Source organism: Cydia pomonella, chromosome 11, assembly GCF_033807575.1.
Source record: "Cydia pomonella isolate Wapato2018A chromosome 11, ilCydPomo1, whole genome shotgun sequence".
In the NCBI taxonomy this organism is placed as follows: Eukaryota; Metazoa; Arthropoda; class Insecta; order Lepidoptera; family Tortricidae; genus Cydia; species Cydia pomonella.
This window is the reverse complement of record NC_084713.1, coordinates 13,840,397-13,866,807: the sequence shown is the minus strand read 5'-3', so window position 1 is coordinate 13,866,807 and position 26,411 is coordinate 13,840,397. Positions and strand designations below refer to the sequence as shown.

Genomic DNA, 26,411 nt, shown 5'->3' with positions numbered 1-26,411 from the left:
AGGAGGATATGCGATTCCAGCTCACTTTAGGTATTTATCTCCCCCTCCCCCCTCCCCCTCCCCCCTCACCCCCCTCACCCCCTCACCCCCCCCCTCACCCCCCTCACCCCCCTCCCCCTCACCCCCCCCCCCCTCCCCCTCCCCCTCCCCCCTCCCCCTCCCCCCCCCCCCCCTCCCCCCTCCCCCTCACCCCCCTCCCCCCTCCCCCCCCCCCCCCCCCCCCCACCCCCCCCCCCCCCCCCCCCCCCCCCTCTCCCCCCCCCCCTCCCCCCCCCCCCCCCCCCCCCCCCCTCCCCGCCGCTGCCCCTGGCCTGCGCCACTTGGTAGTTCGGCAAAGATCCGTTAGAGGCGCCACTAGCCCCCTTCCCCGCCGCCTCCCCGCCCTCCCCCGCCCCCTCCCCGCCGCTGCCCCTGGCCCTGCGCCCCTTGGTAGTTGTGCATATATCCTCGCCAGTTGGCGCTACTTTCTATGTTTAAGGTATTTATCTCCCGAGGGAAAACTTCGCTAAAATAGATGGCACCACTTTGTACGTGTACGACAAACAAAAAGTGACGAGGTGGCCTCCAGTGGCGAAGGTCGGATTCGAACCAGCGTCTTTAGCTGACCGGGGCGTCTTTAGCCAGTTAACGTCATGAACCCCTAGGCCACCCCGTCACGGTGAAACTGGTCCTAATTTCTCGACTATATATGCAATCGTAGTGAGACTAGGCGTTATGTGAAATTCGCATGTATCGATGCCAATTTCCTATAGCTCGTTGAGCAATAATGTAAATGACTACATTTGACCTCGCTCGACAAAGATGGTTCAGTTTGCACCGAAAGTTGAGGTAAGTACATATATTTATATTTTAATTATTACAAAATAATGTAGTTTCGTTTCCTGTACGATAACTTAACAAACAAATCTTTTCCTCTTTTCATAGAGTTCATGAGAACCGTTTCACACGTTTCTTTACCACATGCGCCCCGCCCGTCTACACCCCCACCCTCCACTGAATTTTTCTGCTATAAAAGAGCATGTTGAACCATATTCCCACTACAGTGTCACAACGAATATTGCGTTGAAATCATGGATCCGCAAGCTTCATCACATACCAAATGTAAGTATAGTTGTATTATACTCACATTAACATTTGAGTATTTCACCTCTGTTCTGTCTGTGTAGTTTAAATAATCTATCACTTTCGACCTATCCCTTATGTTCTCAATTAGGAACACTTGCTGACTTTTAATATAAATAATAACAATATTTTTATTATATTTTCCCCAGCCGACAACAATACCATCACCACTTGGTGCTGCCAGTGCTGGTTGTCCACCACCACAAGCGGCGGCGGCGGCTGTGACGGTGGCTGTAGCAGCTCCACTTCGCAATCGTCACCCGGACCACAACCGATGGCAACAGCAAAGGCACTGTTAAAACAAGACGATGGGGACAAGGGAAAACAAACTGCCTAGAGAGCGCTTCTGAGAGCGATACGAGCGATGAAATGAAATCTTTTTATCAAGGATGTAAAAGCAAGTGGATAAAAGCGTTCCAGAACAATACTCTGATTAATAGATGGCGCCTCCCCATGCCATTTCACACATTTAGAGCGGAAGTAGCGAGATTGTTAAAACGATTGTATATCGAAGGTCACCATGACGATTGTCATATTTACCCGTTAATTGTAATGTGGGACGATTTAAACGATGACGTAGAAGAGATAGTGGGAGATGCTCAAATCAACTATCAAGACTGGATTGCGTTATTAGGTGGCGTTACAGCGGAACTATTTTCACGCGTGGTGTTCAATACTAAATCTTTTAATTATTTAATCAATGTAATATTTTGTGTGCTAGGTCCAATCATAATAGCTTCCGGTGATTATGAATGTGAACCTAAATGTAAGAATGCTCGTACATATTAAGGTGATGATGCATTTATTCCTTGTCATTGTTTAATTTTAAATTGTTAGCTCGCTGCGAATGTAAATGTTTTAATGTACACGTATTAATAATAAATTCATATTACTGAATATAGGAATGTTTTATTGAGTGAAACCTCATTGATTTGGAGTAAATGAATATTTATTGAGTAAAATAGTTACACAATGTTATCTTTTTCTATCCAACTTTTTTCATTTAAGCCAAGCCATTTTACATACACTTTATTTCCACGACGCTTTAAAACTTTTTCCACTAGATAAATGTCATTGTGTTTAGTTTTCTGCAACTCTTGTTCATAAAAACATCCAGAGATGGGTTGGTGATTAGCGTCTTGAAGTAAATATGTCACTGGATTAGTAGTTTGCACTTTAGTTATTGTAAATATTTCCGTAGTCCAATTGCCGGTGTAGCCTTTGGCGAAAGTGGATTTATATTTACTAATTCTCACATGTTGACCGACCTTGAACTTGGCACGTGGTTTGACTTTAATGTGATTGTAGACTTTATGTAACAACTGTTTAGAGTTGTTTTTATTCACACTCGCCGGTGCCATACCGATAGTACGATGCAGTTTGTTATTGTAATATTGTTCCACTTCACTTGTCAGCTGTATCCATTTGTAGGAACCATTCATGCTAAATTGTTTCCAAATCCAATGTTTTAAGGTTCTAATTAGCCTTTCTACTATGGAAGCTTTCATGACACTATAGGTAGAGTAGTGATTGATATGATGATGTTTCATGAGCGATATAAATTTGACATTGAAAAACTCTTTTCCATCATCTGATTGAATATTCTTGGGCTTTCTCCCGTTTTCACTCAAAATTCTGCTCATTGCCTTTGTAACATCTTCAGCGCTCTTAGACTTTAGCGGTTGCATCCAAGCGTATTTGGAAAAGGTATCGATACACACTAGAATGTACTTGTAGTTGTTATTATCCTTGGAGTACTTTTGCATATCAATTAGATCAATCTGCCATGTGTCATCGAGCCCCCTCTGAATGAATCGACGACGTGGAAATGTTTTTCTCGCATACCTGTGTATCTCGTTGACCACTTGAGCTTTACTCATTTTTCTTCAATCGCTTTCCTGGAGCTATTGCCGTTGCTGATGGTGTTTGGGCTGGTTGTGGTGCGTGTGTTTGTGTAGTAATTCTAGCTGATAATTGTTCAACCTTTACCCGTAAATCTTTTATATCTTTAATATTTGCCTTTAGCTTTGTGTTTAAAAATACTACTTGTTCATCCAATTCAGCCCTACAAATAGCATCAGTTTTAAGAAAAGATTTATGAATTCCTGCCACCCGTCTATTTTCAAAATTTACTAAATCTCGTTCCACTTTCAAGTCGTCACGGATTGTAGACTCGCTACCCAAGTATTGTCCAAACTTGTTAAGAGGCATTGTGAAAGTGAACGATGGGGGAGGCCTCATCGGTATTTATAACAAGGTAGCAAGGGGGGGAGAGGCTTAGTTACAAAACATGTCTGTTTTATTAGATAACAGCTCAGAACAGGTTTAAAAACAGCTAACAGAAGAGGGTCTGTTTTCTTACTTTAAAATTATACCGCTCTCAGTCAGTTCCTCAACGATTGCATTGATCTCGTTCGAATGAGAGGTGTTGCCAGCATTCTGTGATGCTATCAAAAGCTGTAAACGGCTCACCAGTTCGTTGGGATCATCCCAATAGATATAATCAGTTTTAGGATAAAAAGTTTTAGTTGTTAATACATCTCTTCTACCAGAGTTCAAACATCCACCTTCTTTATGTTTCTTTGATTCTTGTGGTTGTTTAATGTAACATTGATATTTTACACTTCTATCTCCACTCAATTGGCCGTTTGGCGAGAATCCTCTACGATGAGCGTTTGTAATGTCTAAAATATTATTGTAATCCTCTACATCTTTTCTCAAAACTATATTCTTGTTTGGTATTCTTTTAAAGATAAGTTCCAACAGTCCAGGAGTTAGGTTGAATCGTGAATCTTTAATATGTAACACGTCATCAATGATTTTAACCCGACTATTACCAATATGCATTTTATTATCCTTGAGATAAACACCAAATGGTATTTTTGATGTTTTTAAAAGATGTTTCATATATTTATTTTGTAGATCATCAATACTACTATTACCACTACCACCACCACCTTCATCAAATTCAAGAGCCGACTTCATATCTTCAGCATCGCTAAACTCTTCATCTCCCTCTGTTTTTCTTTCATCATCATCATTATCAGCATCATCATTAGAATCATCTTCATCATCATCATCATCAGCAGCATCATCAAACTGTTGTGTTTTTGTAAAAAGATTATTACTCCACTTAATCAGTTTACTATTGGGTTCTTCGGTTTTAATCAGATATTTCCTTTTACGTGAATGTTTTGACAATGGTGTGGAGGTCTTTATCAAAGGGAGCTGGGGGTTATTCATTACTGCTGGTTTAGCATTGTCATCATTATTATTATTACCTTTAGATTCTAAAGCTTTAGTCATTAAAACATTGAGCGGTTTTGTAATTGGTTCAAAGGTTTGAGCTAGCGAAGTGTCAAGCAAAGTTTTATCTGCTCGCAACGCTTTTACTTTTCTCTTTACACTCTCAATGGAATCTACGAGTTTCCGTTTCAACTTTTTATTACCAAACATATTTTATTTTATAGTGTATGTGCTGATGCTGCTTTTGCTGCTGCTGCTGCTTTTGGTACGGCCGATGCTAATATGTTGATAGGATATAAATTAAACGACGTTGTTCTTCAGTAGCTGACAACATAAAACTGATAATAAACCGGAGATGACACTAAATTTTATACAATAATGAAAACGTCAAATCCTTTACGATATCGACCCTTATTAATGTCTCTCTCCTTGTCGATTGTTAAAAAAGTGTACTTTTTCTGCCAACACTCGCGACAAATTTCCTTAAACTGTTCCCAACCCATATCGGTGTTCACGTGATCGTCATAGGCATGTTTTAAATTCAACTCGTCCTGTTTGAATAGCAATATAAGATTGGCATTATCACGTACCAACTGTTTAGGTATCCTACTATATGTCTGGCATAAGTAGAAACAATCTAACCAACGATGACGTCCCATTGCAAAGTACTGACGAATGGCATCTTGATCTTCCAAAGCCACATCGTCAAATACAATGACGCTGTCCTCCGCAGCTTCCTCCGGTGGGACGACTTGACTCTTATCATTGTACGTGTGAAACGGTATGTCACCCGCTTGCTCTAAAACGTCACTCAGAAACTTGTATTTAGGTTGATTCAATGATTTCGAATAAAGATAAACATTATGAAACTTTACACCGTTCGGATGTAAGAGCAGAGACAACAGAACATTTGTCTTGCCACAGTTGGAAGGTCCACAGATGAGACATCTAATGTTATTCGCCAGCAACGAGCCATGTTTAAGGGAGCGACGAGTCATTGCTGGTTTCACATTATCATCTAGCACAACACTCCAATCTTTAATAGCCAGTGACGTGTTTTGTTTTTTAAGCTTCATTTCACTGTGATGTATCAAATCGTTAGGACATGTATTTTATACTCACACATACACACATACATGATCAAATTTCAAAGGTTTAAATATTATATAGATATATAGGCATACTTTATACTCACGTACACAGTCAAGTATAGATACTTGAGATGATAACACACATTGGCGGGGTTAGTGTTAAGCATAATCCCAAACGACCTAGACGACTGCGATCTCATAGTAGCGGTGGGGGTATTATAAATAATTTAATTAATAATCTACCATTCGAAGCGCACATACCCGGTTACAATTATTGCGGTCCCGGTACTAGATTGAAGGAGAGATTGGCTCGCAACGATCCCGGTGTGAATCCGCTTGACGAAGCTTGTAAATTACACGATATTGCCTACTCACGTGATAAAACATTGGAGGGACGTCATCAAGCAGATTTGCGATTGGCCCAAGCTGCTGAAAATCGTTGGCGTGGTAACAATTCAATTGGTGAACGTATTGCCGCGTTAGCGGTAGATAAGATTATGAAATATAAAGTTAAACACGGTATGGGTATGATTCCCATATCTAAAGTCATTAAAGCAAGTCGTGATGCTGTAAAAAAACACATTGCGAAAAAGAAGGATACAGCTACTAATACACTACTAAAAGTGGGTGTAAAAGCTGCTAAACATTTTGTTAAAGGGAAAATTGTTAAGGGACAACAGAAACAGCGAGTCATTCCAATACCTAAGAAAGGCGGTTTCCTACCAGCTTTGATACCGCTACTGGGTGCTTTAGCAGCCACGGGAACTTTGGCCGGCGGTGTTACCACTGCTGCTAAAAATATTTATGAAATGGTCAGGAATAGAAATAATAATAATAATAATGAAAGCAAGATTGTCGGTAGAGGTTTATATTTAGCACCTTATAAACGTGGAATGGGACTCTACATTACACCGGCTAATAACGCAGCAGCAGCAGCAGCAGCAGCAGCAGCAACAGTATCGGCAACTGCAAAAGTGGCGAAAAAAAAAAAAAACAAGAAATTAGATTTACCTCCGATTGGTCAAGCTCTCACCGATGTGGACATTGTGAGATTTGCACGTAGAGAGAAAATCCCCTACTTTAGGGGTGTTTTCATGCGAGATAATCTCCCAAAGAAACCTCACTATTATGAAACTGGTATTATCAATTTAGACTCTCAGCAGGGTGAAGGTACACATTGGTGTGCCTATGCGAAAAAGGGTGATTATTGTCTATATTTTGATAGCTTTGGTGATTTGAGACCACCTCGAGAGTTTATTGATTATATAAATGATTCCGCTAGTACCAAACAACAGCGCAACATGCGAGTAGAGTATAATTACAATCGATTACAGAAATTTAATACTGTAAATTGTGGACACTTATGTTTGGCCTTCCTGTGTACCAATGCTAAGCGTTTGTTTTAAATAAATATCATGAGCATTACATGTGTAGTTTCATTCTTACATTAATCGTCTACCCGTCAGTATCATGTCTATGACATCATTCACAATAAGTCTGAGCGGTAACGAGCCTGTGTTGAATGTAGACTTTCAACCGGCTCTAGAATTGGACAATGATGGTTTTTACGAGTGTGCTCTCGTGTACTTTAAGACTTTCAACACTATTCCTAATGTTGATAAGAGCAATAATATGTTTCACTATGGGGATGATGTAATCGCAATTCCTGAAGGTTCATACGAGCTCTCCAGTATAATACACCTCTTGAACGAGGAAATGACAAAGAGGGCTAAAGGTGATGGTGAAAAATTGGTGGATATCTTTGTAAATAACAATACCTCCAAGTGTATGATATTCTCGCCAAAGTATGATATTCGCTTTGACAAACCAAACAGCATAGGGTCATTGTTTGGTTATTCAGCGAAAAAGCTTAAAGCAAAAACATCACATTGGTCGGATAAAACAATTAACATAATCATTACAAACACTATAAGAATAGAGTGCAATATTGTGGAGGGCTCATTCGTAAACAACAAGCCGTCACATGTTTTACACGAGTTTTCACCTGACGTCCCGCCCGGCTACCAAATTATTGAACAACCTACCAATATTATATATCTACCCGTCAAGAAGAGTAACAATCGCATACAAAACATTGAATTGCGCATTGTAAACGAGCACGGTAATACGGTAAATTTCCGAGGTGAAAGCATTGCACTTCGTTTGCATATTCGTAAAAAGTAAAAAAAAAAATGATTATACATAACAATAAAAGCCTTGGTAACAACACCTTCACAACTAGTCGAGATCTTGCTCTCGTCGAGAGAACTACTACAACTCGTCGTATTAACGAGAGACAGCGGCAGTCACTACAAAAACAACAACAACCAAGGAAATTGACTAGAGAAAACAGTACATTTTTACAGAGTATCGGTTTCAAAGTATGTCCTCGTCATCTATCTTAAACATTGGTGAGAAGGTGTTATTCGATGACAGTATAGAAAGTATAGAATTTCACCCATACACTCCGTATAATGACTCTTTCAAAAACAACGATAACATCCACATATGTATCAACCGTCAAGATCTAATTCTACTACCGAGTCAAAGTCAAATATTAGTGGAAGGCACTGTGGAGAAAGGCTGTCTACTGGTCAACAATGGTGCTGCTTTTTTATTTCAAGACATTCGTTATGAATTGAACGGTGTGGAGATTGATCGAGCGAGAAACTGCGGCATCACATCCACCATTAAGGGACTAATCTCATACACCAAGGAAATGGACCATAGTCTTCAGACAGCGGGGTGGGAAGTTGGTGCTAAAAAGATACATGACAAGTTTACATTAACCATACCACTATCTCATTTCTTGGGTTTCGCCGAGGATTACAAGAAGGTAATAATGAATGGGAAACACGAGTTGATATTAAATCGCGCCAGTATAGATGTAAACTGTTTAGATTTAGCACCCGTTGATCCGAATACGGTACCGAAACCGCCGACTCCAAATGGTGAGATTGAAATCACTCGTGTCACATGGAGGATGCCAGTCATAAAAGTATCTGATAAGGAGAAACTGCGCTTAATGTCGTATGTTGAGGGCAGCATACCAGTTCAGATAGCGTTCCGCACGTGGGAACTGTATGAATATCCCGTACTACCTTCCTCAGAACGTCATATTTGGTGCATCAAGACTAGTACTCAGCTGGAGAAACCTCGCTATCTCATTGTTGGTTTCCAAACGGCACGCAGGAACGACAAGACCAAAGATATGAGTATATTCGACCATTGTAATCTTACCAATTGCAGGGTGTATTTGAACGCACAGTATTATCCATACGATCCTTTTTCGGCTGAATTTAAAACAAACAACTATGCGCTCTTATATGACGCATTTACCAATTTCCAACGATCGTACTACAGCCGTGATCATACCAGCCCTCAAGTAAATTATGCTCATTACAAGACACACTCTCCATTAATAGTCATTGACACGTCCAGACAGTGTGACAGCTTCAACTCGGGAGCTGGTGCTATTGATATTAAATTGGAAATGGAGTTTAAAGAGAATGTACCTGCCAACACCACGGCATACTGTCTCATTATCAATGATTCACTGTTTGAGTACAACGCTCTCACCAGTGCCACACGTAAAATCATTCAGTAGAGCATTGACCACCCTCAATTGTAAACGTGTCTTGGAACTTTGAAAATACGTTTAAAAAATGAATTATTCAAACATTTTTTTACCTTCTTACACACCGTCGATTGATTGTTCCGGTGCTGGTGATGGTTGCTGTGAGCTGAGCAAGAGTGTCTACAATCTCAAACGCTGTCCTGCTGGTGCAAGTGCTCCGATTGCAAATATCCATGTATACTTGAAGTTGCAGTTTATTCAAGCTAAAATCAGATTACATACCTGTGTCAGTTTTAATGGCCATTATGAACTCACCTGTGAAGAATGGAATGCAATGTTTGCGGAAAAAGTTGACGTCATTGGAAACTTCTTTCATAGCCCAATGTGTGTTTCACCAGAGCTGATTCAGTGCGATCGTCTTCGGATGTGTATCTCTCCTGTACCGTTACTTTTACTCAGCTGTGACAATGAACCGGTGACGAACACACACCCCTTGGTGATAAACCACATGGAATGGAGTCATATCGAATGTGTTATGGAGTGTATTAACGCACGTATCGGATACTTGAACAAAATAAAGTCTACCTACGAAAACCGTCTCAACTTCTTCAAGAAACATTTCAAGATATATCACCCCGCTAATGTTCAACATGCACGCAATATTATAGGTAGTTTGTGCAATGTAAACGATATTGTCGACTCTGAAATCAAGTGTTATGCCACCGATATTTTGTGTAATACCTATATTTTCAATTGAAACGGTTAAAGTTTCATGAAAATAAAAATAAAAAACAATAACTAACCTATTTATTATTTATTTTAACATAGAACCTTATCTTTCTTCCTCCCCTACACCAATGCAATTGTAGGCTGTACAGTAATAACGCGCAGTAATAATTGAATATTACGTCTTTTTTTTCTACTCACAAAGTGGGTTCACCAGAGTATACTTGAAGATATGTAATCATTCACTTGTGTTTGGTCGACGGGAAATCCCCGTTTTCTCTAACCATTCTCAGTCAAGCCCGATGATGCAATAATGACTCACTGTGTCGACACGTGCAAATCATGCGTGGGCGCGGCGCCGGCTAGGCTCCCCTTCCCCGCTTCGCCGCGCACCGCAGACGCCAGCGCATGGCATGATGCAACTCACTTAGTTGCCCGCAGCCCGCCTCACGGCACGACCGTACCGTTGTCTGAGCGAGTGAATTGAAGCATCACCATGGTGTTGTTACATCATTGCAACTTTTGTAACGAAGATGTATTATCAAACTGTTTGATATCTCATTCGGAAAGTGACCGCCACATCCTGCTTTGTGCACAAGAAAAGTCTGCCGACGGTGCTGTTTACATTGTTGACAGTGCCTTCAAGTGCAGAATAATTACATACCGGATTAATGGGAGTGCAGACATTTTGGATCCTAAAATGTATTTGTTGAATATTGGAGAAACGCTTGAAAAGCTGATTACCATTGAACTAAAAACACATAAACATGTAAAAATAAATGTTGAACTCTTTGGTACTTTTGTGAAAACCAATGCTGAAGGTGAAGTGATACGTGATCTAAAGTCATTCAACACAAAAAACGTGGCTCTGCATAAAGACTGTATGGATTTTCCATCGTATTTTGAACAAATATCCTTGTGTATTTCCAAAAAATGTGAAGATTTCAACGAAAGGGACAGCGGTTGGGGTCTCGAGAAGATTGAGTTTCTCAACGTCAACGTTAACAAATATCAACCACTCAAAGGATCTACATATATACCACTGCCACCCGAGGTACAATCGAAGAATGCATGTGTTAACGTGAAAAATCGTGATAACAAGTGTTTTTATTGGGCCATCATTAGTGCTCTCTATCCAGTTGATAAAAACAGTGATCGTCCCTCATCGTACCCACATTATACAGACATTTTTAACGTGACAGGTATAAAAGATCCGGTTTGTCTCTCGGACATTAAAAAGTTTGAAAAATTAAATAAAATCAGTGTTAATGTATATGGTATTGATACAGATAAGAAAAGGGATGACAGGGGTCTGACTATTGTACCTCTACGTATTTCGAAAATGTCTTGCGAAAATCATGTAAATTTGTTATATTTTGAGAGAGGTGATGTTTCACATTATTGTTGGATTAAAAATTTGTCTCGTTTAGTGAGTTCGCAAATTAGTAAGCATGGAAAAACAACATGGATATGTGATGGGTGTTTACACCCCTTTGCAAATAAAAATAAACTAGATCGACACCGAGCAATTGGTTGTGGGGAGACACTTGTAGAGCTACCTAAGCCTAATAATAAATACTTACGTTTCAAAAATTATAAAAATAAAATGAAAGTGCCATTTGTAATTTATGGTGACTTTGAATCGATTTTAGTTCCGTTAGATAATGAAAAGTCTACTACTACAAGTGCTACTTGTAACACCCATAAACATGTGCCATGTAGTTTTTCCTATTATATTCATTGTGAATATGACAATAATTTATCCAAATTTGTTATCTATCGCGGTGAAGATTGTGTGGAGAAATTTATACAGAGCATTCGTGAAGACGCTGATAGAATTATAAAAATCTTGCAAAAAGTCGTACCACCAAAAAAAAATTACAGCGACAGCAGCGGTGCTAACACATCCTCCAATATATGTCATATTTGCAAGAAAAAAATTGGAGATGATGAAGCTTATGTAATTGATCATTGTCATTTAACGGGTAATATTAGAGGCAAAACACACAATTCATGTAATTTGAATTACCAATTACCAAAGTTTATACCAGTCGTCTTTCACAATTTGAGCGGTTACGATTGTCATCTATTCATTAAGGAATTAGCCAAGATTAAGGGAAAGTTAACCTGCATTCCCATTAACAAGGAAAAATATATTTCATTCGATTTAAGGATTGACGAATACAGTCTAAGGTTTGTCGACTCGTATAAATTCATGTCAAGTAGCTTGGATAAACTAGTTTCAAACCTTTCACAGGACCAATTCAAAATACTACCAAATTTCTTACCACCATCCGATAATTGTTACGAACGTGAGAAATATATGAAGTTACATACGCGTAAGGGAGTTTTCCCTTACGAGTATGTAAGTGACTGGAGGCGGCTTGAGGAAACTGCGCTACCCCCTCAGGCCGCCTTCTATAGCAGCCTCACGGACTTAAATATTTCCGATGAGGATTACCAACATGCAAAAGATGTTTGGGATGCGTTCAATATTACAACTCTGGGTGAATACTGTGACTTATATTTAAAGACAGATGTTCTATTATTGGCTGAAGTGTTTGAAAACTTTAGACAAGTGTGTATAGGTGCGTATGAATTAGATCCGTGTCAATATGTCACTGCACCCGGTTTGAGTTGGGACGCCATGTTGAAACATACCGAAGTATGCCTAGAATTGTTTACGGACTATGAAATGATTCAATTTATAAAGAAAGGTATAAGAGGTGGTGTCTGTCAAGCGTCAAACCGCTATGCTAAGGCCAATAATATATTCATGCATGATTATGACGTGAATCAGGACAGCAGTTTTATCATCTATTTGGATATAAATAATCTTTACGGTGATGCCATGCGACGCCCGCTTCCAATCGATAACTTTAGGTGGATGAGTGAAGACGAGGTTAAACTGTTTGATATATCAACACAACGGATAGACTCTGATGTTGGATATATATTGGAAGTAGATTTGGAGTATCCACATAGCTTACATGACTTGCATAATGATTACCCTTTCTGTGCTGAAACCAAACTACCAATTGAGGGTAAAATTAAAAAGTTATTGCTAACGTTCGATAACAAAACCAATTATGTTGTGCACTATGCTAACCTCAAACTATATATTAAAAAAGGGTTAATTTGTAAGAAAATTCATAGAATTCTCACTTTCAATCAATCATCTTGGCTAAAATCATATATTGACTTAAATTCGCAAATGAGAGTCCAAGCTAAAAACAGTTTTGAAAAAGATTTCTTTAAACTCATGAATAACTCCATATTCGGGAAAACTATTGAAAATGTCGAGAAAAGGGTTGATGTCAAGTTGTGTAAACAGTGGGATACTTTGCACAGTGAACATAAGCAACGAACAAAACCTACATATGGTCTCGATCGTTACATTTCCAGACCAAATTTCCACAGTGCCTCTATTTTCTCTGAAGAACTGGTAGCTGTGCAAATGAACAAAACCATAATTGTATACGACAAACCTATTTATGTAGGTTTTAGTGTATTAGATTTGAGTAAACAAATCATGTACAACTTCCACTATGATTACATGTTAAATAAATACGGTGATAATGTAAGCCTTTTATACACGGACACCGACTCTTTTGTTTATCATATCAAAACAGATAACTTTTACGAAGACATTAAACCTGACTTGCAAAGCAGATTTGACACTTCAGATTTGCCTCAAAACAACGTATATAATTTACCACAAGTCAATAAAAAGGTTGTGGGCATGATGAAGGACGAAAACAATGGAAGAATAATACGAGAATTTGTTGGGTTAAGGGCAAAAATGTATGCGTATATATTAGACTCGGATGACAATAACGAAATTAAATGTATAAAAAAAAACAAAGGTGTTAACGCCGCTGCTGTACGTAGGTTAAATTTTAATAAATACTATACCTGTTTAGACTTGAGTAAAACTCTCTATGATAACATGTATAATTTGATTAGTGATAAGCACAATATGTACACTCAAATTAGAAGAAAGAAAATTCTCTGTGGTAAAGATGAAAAGAGATTCATTTTGAACAATGGTAATAAAACCCTTGCATGGGGACATTGTAAAATAGCTAAATTATTGGTAAATAAATAATTACTCATTCACTTTTAAACTTTTTTTTTATTTCAGTATACCTATCTATCTACACACCTGCGCATACATGATCATTTCTCCACATTATTGTTCAACGAGCTATAGGAAATTTCCCATGCCCAATTCAAAAAGCAGTGTATAGGTTTTTAAAGTGTTGGCAATGCGCGTGTAACAATTCTAAAGTTGCAGGCATCCATAGGCTACGGTGACAGTTTATCATCAGGCGGACAGTATTTGCCACCGACGTGGTATAAATAAGTTCACCAGTACCAGGAATCGGAATTAGGTCAGCTAAAAAATACCTATTACATAATATAGAGTGGTTACAACCGGATATAAAAATGTATTTTTCTTGAATACCTGGATATTCGATATTTATTTATTATTCACATACAAATATACTCGACTTTGCTAGTTAACGACATACTTAGGTTTAGAAACTCCCTTTTCTAAAAAGTGTGATGTAAATGTTACCAGATGTAACTAGAAATAGTTACAACTTTTAGATTAACATGAAACATCCCGTAATGTAAGTAAAAACCTGTATGTTTAACATTACGACTAGTACCTGGATAAATATCGAATACCCAGGTATTCAAGAAAATATACATTTTTCTATCCGGTTTTAACCACTCTATATTATGTGCTCTTGCAAATATGCCCGTATGCATATTTTAAAACAAACTTATTGGGCAGTTGGAAAAGTACAAAGTCCATATATTTGTTGACCACAAGCTCCAAAACCAACCGCACCTGGAGCAAGCCGATGCCATCGACCTGGACCTTGACGCGTACACGTGCTCTGTGGCGTCAGATACATACAAAGTAGCGCCAATATATAAACATATAAATATATATATGCATATTTTAAATCTAACTTATTCTCTCTCTTATCTCGATCGACCTCGACGCCCACGTAGGAATTTGCAGGTGGCCGTCGGCGCCACGGTGGCGGCTGATGCAACACGTCGGGAGATAAATACCTAAATTGAGCCAGTAACGAGAAATTAGGACCAGTTTCACCGTGACGGGGTGGCCTAGGGGTTCATGACGTTAACTGGCTAAAGACGCCCCGGTCAGCTAAAGACGCTGGTTCGAATCCGACCTTCGCCACTGGAGGCCACCTCGTCACTTTTTGTTTGTCGTACACGTACAAAGTGGTGCCATCTATTTTAGCGAAGTTTTCCCTCGGGAGATAAATACCTTAAACATAGAAAGTAGCGCCAACTGGCGAGGATATATGCACAACTACCAAGGGGCGCAGGGCCAGGGGCAGCGGCGGGGAGGGGACGGGGGAGGGCGGCGGGAAGGGGGGCTAGTGGCGCCCTCTAACGGATCTTTGCCGAACTACCAAGTGGCGCAGGCCAGGGGCAGCGGCGGGGAGGGGGGGGGGGGTGAGGGGTGAGGGGGAGGGGGGAGGGGAGAGGGGGTGGGGGGAGGGGGCGGCGGGGTAGGGGGGAGGGGGGGGCGGGGGGAGGGGGGGAGGGGGGAGGGGGTGAGGGGGGGAGGGGGAGGGGGAGGGGGAGGGGGAGAGGGGAGAGGGGGAGGGGGGGGGGAGGGGGGTGAGGGGGTTGAGGGGGAGGGGGGGGAGGGGGTGAGGGGGGGGGGTGAGGGGGGGGAGGGGGGGAGGGGGAGATAAATACCTAAAGTGAGCTGGAATCGGCATATCCTCCCTACTAAAACTACTTACTAGATCTCGTTCGAACCAATTTTCGGTGGAAGTTTGCATGGCAATGTATATCATATATTTTTTTTTAGATTTTTCATTCTGTTATTTTAGAAGTTACGGGGGGGGGGACACACTTTTTACCACTTTGGAAGTGTCTCTCGCGCAAACTTTTCAGTTTAGAAAAAAATGATATTAGAAACCTCAATATCATTTTTAAAGACCTATCCATAGATACCCCACACGTATGAGTTTGATGAAAAAAGATTTTTTGAGTTTCAGTTCTAAGTATGGGGAACCCCCAAAATTTATTGTTTTTTTTCTATTTTTGTGTGAACATCATAATGCGGTTCATAGAATACATCTACTTACCAAGTTTGAACAGTATAGCTTTTATAGTTTCGGAAAAAAGTGGCTGTGACAGAATCGGACAGACAGACGGACATGACGAATCTATAAGGGTTCCGTTTTTTGCCATTTGGCTACGGAACCCTAAAAAGGGAGAGACCCAGGCCTATGTCAAATTTTCGATACGAATTTCTAAGTGTCTATGTGGTACAGTCAGCATCAAAAGTAGCGGATCAAAAAACGCGTCACAATTATCTATTTTGTAGGAGTTTTATATATAGAACAATTATATAGAGCAGTTATAAAACAATTAAGACAATAAAGGTACCTTTCATCCATCCATCCAAAGTATATACTTTTAAACGTGAATTTTAGAAATGTCTGTCTTTTGAAAAGTTATCTGGGATGATACTTTTGACGCGTTCTTTCATCCATATTGATTTTACTTAATAAAAAAAATATTATTATAAAAAACAAAAAACCCGACTGCACACTAAAAATAGGAAAACAAGCCCCACAAGATTATTGTTGTTGATGGTAAGTATCGCAGGCGGGGACCAACTTGACCACCACCAACGAAAATACCTACCTAAGTAAGATTTCTACCTAAGTAACCTAAGTTAGAGCTAAAAGGTGAACTTAACAACCAACAACCAAAATGACTATAAGTAACCCTCTGTTGGTCCCTGCCTGCGATACTTACCATCAACAACAATATTCTTGTGGGGCTTGTTTTCCTCTTTTTAGTGTGCAGGCGGGTTATTTGTTTTTTTGCGAATAATATTTTTTATTTATTTATAACTTTTTAGTTACCCCCAAAAAAACATCTAACGATATCTCATACATCAAAAGCCATCAAGCCGTTTAGACTACAGGAGGCCACAAGGAAACAGACATACATACATACACTCGAAAAACATTACCCTCCTCCCTTTGGCAGTCGGGTAAAAAAATAAAATACCTACTACTTTATCACAGCATTGTAAAAAAAAAACAGAATTAGGAAATATAAAGCAAGTTTATAATAATTAAGAGCTCATGCAATCACAGAATAAGTTACTGATTCCGTAGATAACATATATCATCATATCATATCATCCAAAGGACAGGAAAGTATACCCAAAGAGTGTGGTTTGATACCGTGTCGCCACAGAGACGCTCTCCCGAGGATATAATTTCAAAGCGAGCTCCAAGTAGGGATCTGAGAAAGATGCCGCTCGTACGACGACCCATGTTCGGAAATTCAACCAAGTGAAATAGTTTATTGGGATATAAATGTTTAATATCTGAGGGACCGAGCTTTGCTCAGGAAACATATAAAAACTCAAAAATGCGCGTTTTCCTAGAAATAAGACCTAGCTAGATCGATTTCGCCCCCGAAAACCCCATATATAGCAAATTTCATCGAAATTGTTAGAGCCGTATCCAATTTCCCGAAACATAAATATATATATGACTTAAAAACCATAAAAAATAAATAAAAGAGAATAGCTTGAGTAAAATTATGACTTATTTAAAAAATAAAGATACCTTCCAGAATTAAAACTATGTACAGTCAGCATCAATAGTAACGGATGAAACAACGCGCCAAAAGTATCTGATATTCTGGATGACTTTTCCAACTATAGATTTTCTAAAGTTTACATTCAAAACTATATCTTTTACCGTCTTAATTGTTCTACATATAGAACCACCACATTTTGTTAAGCTGTTACAGAATGGTAGATACTTTTGAAACCTTGTTTGATCCGCTACTTTTGATGCTGACTGTACATATTACAAATAACTTATACAGTAGAAATACTACTGTATAAATTATGAAGCCCTATGCAATCTGGAGGTGTTCAATTTATGATTAAATACCATTTACAGTACATATGGTGCTACTTTACCGCACTAGTGGGATAATTAGCATATTACGTAACTATGTCGAAAATTTAAAGGGCCATATGTACTGTAAAATGTTGTACGATACATGTGCGAATAGGAAATTCGCAACTCGTGTCGATTTAAAGTGTGTTAAATCGACATGAGACCCTTCGGTCGTGTTTTAATTTATCCCCACTCGTTGCGAATTTCCTATTTTTCGCACTCGTATCGTAATGTACTATAATATAATGAACATACATAAAAAAAATAAAAAAAAAATATTCCGACGAATTGAGAACCTCCTCCTTTTTTGAAGTCGGTTAATAACTTAAATAAAATCATAGTAAACTGGAATAAACAAATGGGCGTCTAAATAAAAACACAATATGCTTGAATAATACGATACGGCTTAATGAAAATTCCTTCCTATGTTATACTACCACGGTACTAATAAGTAAACAATTTTTGAATGGAAAATGGGCACTTCTGCATTGCAACAAAAGCATTGACAACCTTATTGGTACCTAAGGCATTTCGCGCCTCCTTTGCAATCTTGCAACACTCCTTTAGAGGGCCCATCCACGTAATGATTGAAAGTAAAATATTTAGGATATAATTGTGATACATCAAATACACATTCGAGAATGAAGCCTAGCTCGACGTGTTCTCACTAGCCCGAGGGGGCAGCTGTCATATAAAACTTTAGTTTCGATAGCGGTCACGGCGACCATAGAAAATCAGACATGTCGACAGTCTGACAATTTACACTTATACCGGCGCTTGGGGCTTACTAGAATCTCTAATAGTATAGATCGGGCTTTTTGTAATGTTCAAACCTTGATTATTATTATGAAAAAAAAAATAATGACAGACCCAAGATTCTGAGTTGCACGAGCCGTAAACGCTTAAATTAGCGGTTGACCCCTCGAGATTAGACAAGGGTTAATTTTTTATTTGATTTAGGATCACCAACCAGACAATAGGTACATCATGAAAAAAATATCTGTAGTTTAAACATTAAAGGTTGATGTTTGTCCAAGTAAATTTAATCTGGTATTACTTTCTCTGAAGGCTGAAAAGCTAAACAATAGCTACAAAACTCAACACTTAACACATTCGCTGCCAACGTTTTCGTAGCGCTACGCTCGTAGCCAATCCCAGCGTTTTCCCGCTTTGTAGAGGAAAGCAACTACGAACGGAGAACCTGCCGAGCGGGTTCCCGGCACTCAATGTATTAAAAAGTTATTGTAGCATTCAGGAATCATTTGCATCATTCAGCCTTTAAAAGTTTAAATATTCAATTACATACAGCGTAGTTGTTTTCAGCAGATTACTTGTGATGCTGAAATCTAGTTTTCAGTTGTTTGCCCGCGGGCATTTTGTGTGTTAATCAAGTCGAAATATAATTCTGATTCAATATAATTATCTTTGCACCGCTTACTTATTTGGTTTAGCACCAGCGGCTATAGATGCGTCTGAAATATATTACGCCAACATTTCAAACAAATACCTACTTGAGAACCTCCAGATACTTTAACTTAGCGAAAACAGTTTTCTTTCACGAAAAGCTATTGATCAAACCACTGAGTCGATAATAATTCGCCGTCGAATACTTACGACTTTTATCTGAAATGTTAGAGCTTTAACTTCTTTTCAAAGCCGCCTTCTAAAATTCGAGAGGAAAAAGATGGGCCGCATTTTAACAACGTAGATGGAACAAGCAAAATCCCAACTTCACGGTATAACATTTTTCAAGCTTTCGATTCTAGCCACAGAAGCTTTGTCTTGGCTACGCTTTGTCTAATACAAAGTACGATAATGTTACCACGTTAACGACAATATAACAATGCACTTGTCTGCCGTGTTGCTTATAATAATAAATAAATATTGAATTGTAATCAAGTGATGTCGCATTGTCTTTTGTTTGCTTCAGTTGAAATTAACGAATAAAATTGAACCGACTACATCATCTGCTATTTGCTCCTTCGTTGCACAAATTCTCCCTCTGCTTTTCTTTTATCGAGGTTCGCTAAGCAATGGATGCCCAGAAGACAGCCCTGAGACGCTTTTTATAAAAGGCGGTTGTTTCTAATAAATATGATCTTTAGGAAGAGAGGCATACAGCGATTATCGGTTTTATCTTGCGTTTATAAAACGCGACCTTGGCTGTCGAATCCCTCTGGTCAACACAGCACTGCAAACAATGAGACTGCTGCTTGCGTGCTCCATTGGCTCGTATATCCTGCTCAGAAGTTGGCACAAATTTAATATCGAAACTCACTGTATTTTCTGTGTGCGGGTCACATTGCTCCGCTTTTGCCGCTTAATTAGGACAACGGATCAGTGCCTTGCTCTGAAATCATTTATCTTATTTTCCTTCATAGCGTGTATTTTTGTTGCCACTGAATATTCTACGGGTAGTCAGTATATGCCCTAATGAATTAACTTACACATGTGTAAGTTAATTCATTTTATATTTAAAATGCATAAAAAAAGTCTTTTTCTTTACCTTACAAATTATTCAGCACGCAATGTATGACTATATTATTTTTTCATTCAAAATGTTGCACTTACTCACGCGACGCGACGTTACACGTTATAACACGAGTGACAACTACGTTATACATTGCCGCTCGAAATTTTTCAAAAATAACTAGGCTCTTTTAAATAAAGCTTTTTTTATATATATACTACGTCGGTGGCAAACAAGCATACGGCCCGCCTGATGGTAAGCAGGGGAGTTACATGCGCGTTGCCGACCCTAGCATCCCCCCCCCCCACCCTCGTTGAGCTCCGGCATGTAAGGTACTTCCCCAGTTGGACTCTGCTCTAGATCTGGAATGACATCCACTGGACCAGACAAAGCGAAATGACATTCACAATGCCCATACATTTATCTCTTTTATCTCTTTTGGACGTAGTTTAAGGACATGTCCTGGAGGACACACCCGGGTCCTAAATTCATTTCATTTCATTTTATAGCACTTAAATTTACCTCTTGTTTCATTTTACAATAAATAATCTTTTTTAAAAATAGACGCTATATAAATAAGCACAATGAGGTTACCAAAGGTTAAAAGACGTTAAATTCTCAGGCGTTGTTAAAGCATAATTAACTAGAAGAGATAACCTAAATGACGGCTTGTTAAGGATACGTTAACGAGCTTGCTAATTAAAATAAGTCGCAAAGTTTCGTAATTAAAATGGCAATAAAGTATAAGCAATGACTTGTATTTGTGATAATATTAACTATGTAACGTTGTTCCTTTGTTACCTGACTTGGGAGATTGATTGAAATAGTCTATAATGAACATACAGGGAAGTATGGGAATTGCATATTTGGGAGAGAGGAACCAATTTTCAAAAACGACTATTTATTTTCATGGTTTCTTAAAGCGAATTTCGGTCATTTTTTGATAACTCTTTCGACCGGCAACGGTTCAGGAGCGTAACTATGATGATAATCGACAAACGCCAATTGAAAATTAAATTTGTATCGAGATGACGGATACGACGAAAAGTCACATCATTGCTTAATTTTCGATTGGCGTTTTCTAGTATACAAGTAAATAAATTATAAACATTATGGCTCCGTAGCGAACGAAACACTACTGTCTCTGTCGCAATAATATAGAAGAGTCATAAGTAGAGAGAGATAACTACGCTACGCTATGGAGCGTGAACGATTGGCATCTTGTCCACGCACCCTGGTCTCTCAATGATTTACATGTTATGTAATGTCAATGTTTATAATTTATTTACTTTTAATCCGTTTATTGTATCTCCTTGGATTTCACGGGCCTATAAATCCTGGTCTTTTGATAGGCTTGCATGGGGATATAGATCCAACACGTAGAGGCCTCTTGGAGAGCTTTAATGTCATGTAGAACGCCTGCTGGAACCCGTTCACGGGCGCAACAATAGACACCAATGAACCGGTCGCAACAGGCATTGGGACTATTGTAGTAAAGTGAACAGTATAACGGTCTATGGATTGAAGTTTGGGAGGACAATGAGACTGGGTTATTGCAAAGACGTCCGGACACCTGCCATAACAATGTTTTCACTAGTTATCGAGGCAGGCGGTGACTCGCCGCCCACTAGATGGGCCCCTGAAAATGCCGTCGTGAAGACGACCAGGAGCAACACCGGTGTGAGCGGCTCAGGGGTGTCGAGAGGTGTACGCCGCTTTCTACCCAGTGGCTGATAACAGCCACTGTGCCAACTCGAGTCTTATGCAAGTTTTCACTTCCACCCCTGGAGCATTTAGCTCTAACGACTCCTCTCTGGACGGCCAATGAAAGCAAGCCAGAGCTGAGAGTCCTGCGGGTCCCCTTGGGGTCCACTCCGACCGACGAAGACACGCCGGAGACGGAGACCCTGACCGACTCTCGGGAGTACTCGGGTCCGTGGGGTCGTTACTCCCCAACAGCTCGCCACAAGCTGCCCTGCTAATCCGTTTTATTATTAATCGTATGGCATGCATAAAGAAGGACTATCAGAATAGGTATAACGTTACGGTCACTAAGTCAGGTAACCAAATCAGGTGTTACTGACTCCAAATCTTACTAATTAATTAATTAATAAGATTTAGAATTAATTTTGTTGATCACTAAAAGTGAATTTGCTAAACTACGTCGTTTGGAGGTGCTAAAGGCATCATCTACAATACTACACTCGCTTGAAATCAATCAATTAAACTATGAATTTTTAAGGTAAGTTTTATCTGGATGTCTACATCAGCACGTAACCATGAATCAATCCTGACAACATGCGAGTCGTCGACAGCATTCTGTCACCAGCCGACGCTCTGTGGCAAATAAATCACGAGCTCTTATTCCCGCCAGTCGTATTTATTTGTTTGGTTTCGAAATATCCGCTTAAAGTGAGTTACTGCTGTTCTTAATTTAAATTTAACTGTGAACAGTATCATTGATATTTTATGTGCTGCGTATGCTCTTAATTTACGAGTATATTACAGTAAATCAACAACGAAAACAATTGAAAGTCTCCTGCAAGCTCGGCCGAATTTCACCTTCCTATACAAACGGAGTTTCGTTCATATTTTAAAACTACGTGTTGGATTATAATAAAACTTAGCACATACAATGACAACAGGTATATCTAGTGCTGCAATTAGTTAATATTGCTCCACCTTATAAAACAAACGAAATGTAGCAAAAATAAGCTTTGTATGAAAATCTTAAATTCGCTGTATTTTTTAAGTATGGTATCTGAGGCTAAATAAACTAATTACAGCCATAGATATACCCTATACTATTGTAATTACAAAGTTTCTAAGCCATCTTAAAATGAGAGTAACTACATTTGTATGGAGAACCGAGCTTGCTGGGGACCCTAAAGAATGATAAATACTTTAAATACGGCGTCTTTTCATACTTGCTTGAAATGTTTTATTTTATTTGGCTTTCAATTTACAGCTCATACATATTCAACAAACGGATCACAATAACAGACATCTTGGGCCCCCAATAAAATAAGCGTTTTTCAGGTATCTACGTTGGGTCACGAGTAAATCGATAGTCATTTACAACAGTGGGACCATTGCGCCTTGACACACAATATATCAACGAATACTACTCATGTCAGTAGTGAGGTCCTTCAGGGGCTCAACCTTCTAAAACGAATATTAATACTAAGCCCAAAATCGCAGCTATCTCAAAAGAAAATTAATTGTTAAACTTAAACTATAGATTCTATAGTCGATAATGCAATTTTCAAAATCATTTGTTATTGGGATAGAGCTATTTGTATTAGGAGAGCAGTATTAGTGCGTTGCGCTGCTAGGGTAACCAATAAAAAATCGGCCAAGAGCATGTCGGGCCATGCTCAGTGTAGGATTCCGTAGTTAACATTCTGTCAGAATACACTGAACAGGGCCTATTACTATGTATGTATCTAGATACATACATAGTAATAGGCCCTGTACATTATATGCATAAGGAAGTACCGCTTTGTACGTCATTTTACTAAGAAAATAAGAGTTTTTGCAATAATTCAATAACGGCTGGAAAGTACTTGTTAAGCTTTTGTTTGAAGATTTTAGTCATATTTTCTGGATCCTTAGTGGGGAGGGGGCGAGGTCATATATTTTTCTTTCGGGGCGATTATTGCCGAAAATATTCACTTTATCAGAAATGTAAATAATTTAAAAAAAAGTTTTTGTATGGGACCCTAAGACTTTTTTGTTCTAGTTTTTATTTTACCGTTCGGTTCCCATGCATGCGTTATGGCAGCTTTCTAGCACTAACTATCACGGAGCAAAGCCGCGGACGGACAGACGGACATGGCGAAACTATAAGGGTTCGTAGTTGACTACGGAACACTAAAAAGGACTTATTGACTAATATTATAAGTCAAATATCGTTTGAATAATAGACCCCATACTCGTACAACCTAAAACTATAGGTAATTAAAAAGTATTTGTTTTGTAATTACTCTTTAATACTCACTGTACTCAACTCCCGAACAATTTCCATTTTCGCTAATATTCATTAGCAGTTACTGAACAAATGTTTCGTTATTGCGTAACTACGAGGTACTTAATTAATAAATGATAGGAAATTACTCTCATTCGCTACTTACATTACGTTATTTAGGACTAAGTATATAAAACATCGAAATTAATATTTAAGATCAGCGCCGGAAGTCGCCAACAACATGCTGAGATGAGGCCATTTCGTGACAACATGCTATTGACTGTTTGTGTGTTTACGAATTAAAAAAAAACCTATGAAGATATCTATCATGAGAATAAAATGTTTTAATGTTCAAATGCGTATTATGCCACCAAAAACTCAGTCATAATCATAATCATAATCATTTATTCGTAAAACATAGGTACAATAAATGGTCTTATAAACAAGTCGAGGAACACTATGTTTTGCCTGTAGGCGTACGATTTTTCACCATGCATAATTATAAAGTGCATAAATAAATTATTCAAAATACAAGAGTTTCATGCAAATAATATTAAGAGAGAATAATTATTAACATTAAAATGATTTACAATAACTAAAAATAATACATATTTGAATGTCAAAGAGAGATCAATATAAAATTACAATAAAATTGATACTATTATACAGCGCAACAAATTATAAACTAATATCATTTAAAAATTGTTATACACTATAATAACATTTTTTAATTAATAACAATTTCAGCTCTTTTTTAAATTTTCCAATTTTGAGATCTTTTATATGATTTGGAATTTTAAATATTTGTGGTGCCATTCCCGATATACTTTTCCGTACTAAGGCAGTTTTACATGTTTTATTACGCAATCTGTTTTCATACTGAGGTCTTACAGGGAGCCTTCGTATGTCAGCAATTTTTTCCTACAATTTGGGATTACATTTAACAAATATAGCAGTTTCCAAAATATACAGACTGGGCAAAGTCAGTATATTTAACGATCTAAAATATGGAATGCAGCTATCTGTCATGTTAAGGCCACACATAGCTCGTAAACACCTCTTTTGTACTATAAACGCTGTGTCTTTATCAACCGAATTGCCCCAAAAGATAATGCCATATCTTAGTGTTGATGCAACCAGTCCGTGGTAAGCAACAAGTAAAGATTCTTTACTTATTATTTTCGAAAGCTTATGTAGAGCGAATGCTGATTTACTTAGCTTTTTACAAATTTCATTTACGTGGTACTTCCACGTAAATTGACTATCAATGTATAGACCCAAGAATTTAGTCACTTCTACTGTTTTAATCGCGGTCCCATCATAACTTACATTAATGTCTTGTGAACTAATTCGTTGATAGAAATGCATTAAATTTGTTTTAGTCAGATTAATTACTAAGTTATTATTTTTAAGCCACTTTATTATATCATTTATTACAGTATTAATATCATTTTCATAGTTAACAATGTCATTAGATGGAATAATAGACGTGCTATCATCTGCAAATAAAATCATTGGATGATTGATGGCTTTGGGCAGATCATTAATATAGATCAGAAACAACAAAGGGCCTAGGACATTACCCTGCGGTACCCCATATTTTACGCATTTTATATCTGATAAGAATACAATGGGTTCAATCGTTCATGGGTTGATCTGTTTTACTTTTAACACAACTTTTTGTTACCTCCGTGTATTGTAACCTATTCGAAAGATATGATTTAATAGATATTTCATATTTCATTGAATCGAAAATATTTCAGTGTACGGACCATCACTACAAGTTACACGTATTAGGTACTAACGTTTTTCTCTCATCTTTGGAAATTGGACTTAACGGAGAAGAAAACAAGATTGTTTTTGTACTGTTTGTAGCTGGCGTTGGTATTGGGCATGTGTCCCGCAGGGCGCATTGATTTATAACTGCCTCTCCAGACCCTTCATTAGTGAAGATAACACCCAAACGTTTACATATTTCACAAGAATGTTACATATTAACAGACAGACGAGTTTACACGATATAACAACAAAATATATTGTGTTAATCATTCTGATGCGATTATTCAACCAATTAACAGCCTCAACCTATTCTGTGAATAACTGGACGGACCTCGCCTCCAGTTTCGTGGGCAAGTAGCCATCGCATAAATAAAATAAAAACCGGTCAAGAGCGAGTTTGTTATACTCGCGCACCGAGGGTTCCGTACAAACTTTGAAT

General features: G+C 38.5%; 2 protein-coding genes across 2 annotated transcripts in view; one reads left to right on the top strand and one right to left on the bottom strand.

Moving 5' to 3' along the window:
* LOC133522932 (glutamate receptor ionotropic, kainate 2-like) overlaps nt 1-26,411 on the bottom strand; it is a 116,702-nt gene that overhangs the window by 82,282 nt on the left and 8,009 nt on the right. The window lies entirely within an intron of this gene.
* LOC133523126 (uncharacterized) lies at nt 7,843-9,066 on the top strand. Its single transcript, XM_061858637.1, has one exon. It carries the CDS (start codon nt 7,843-7,845, stop codon nt 9,064-9,066), a length of 1,224 nt encoding a protein of 407 aa, XP_061714621.1.

Excerpts from the sequence above, each read along its gene's own strand:
- LOC133523126 (XM_061858637.1), top strand. The coding sequence starts at position 7,843 with ATGTCCTCGTCATCTATCTTAAACATTGGTGAGAAGGTGTTATTCGAT.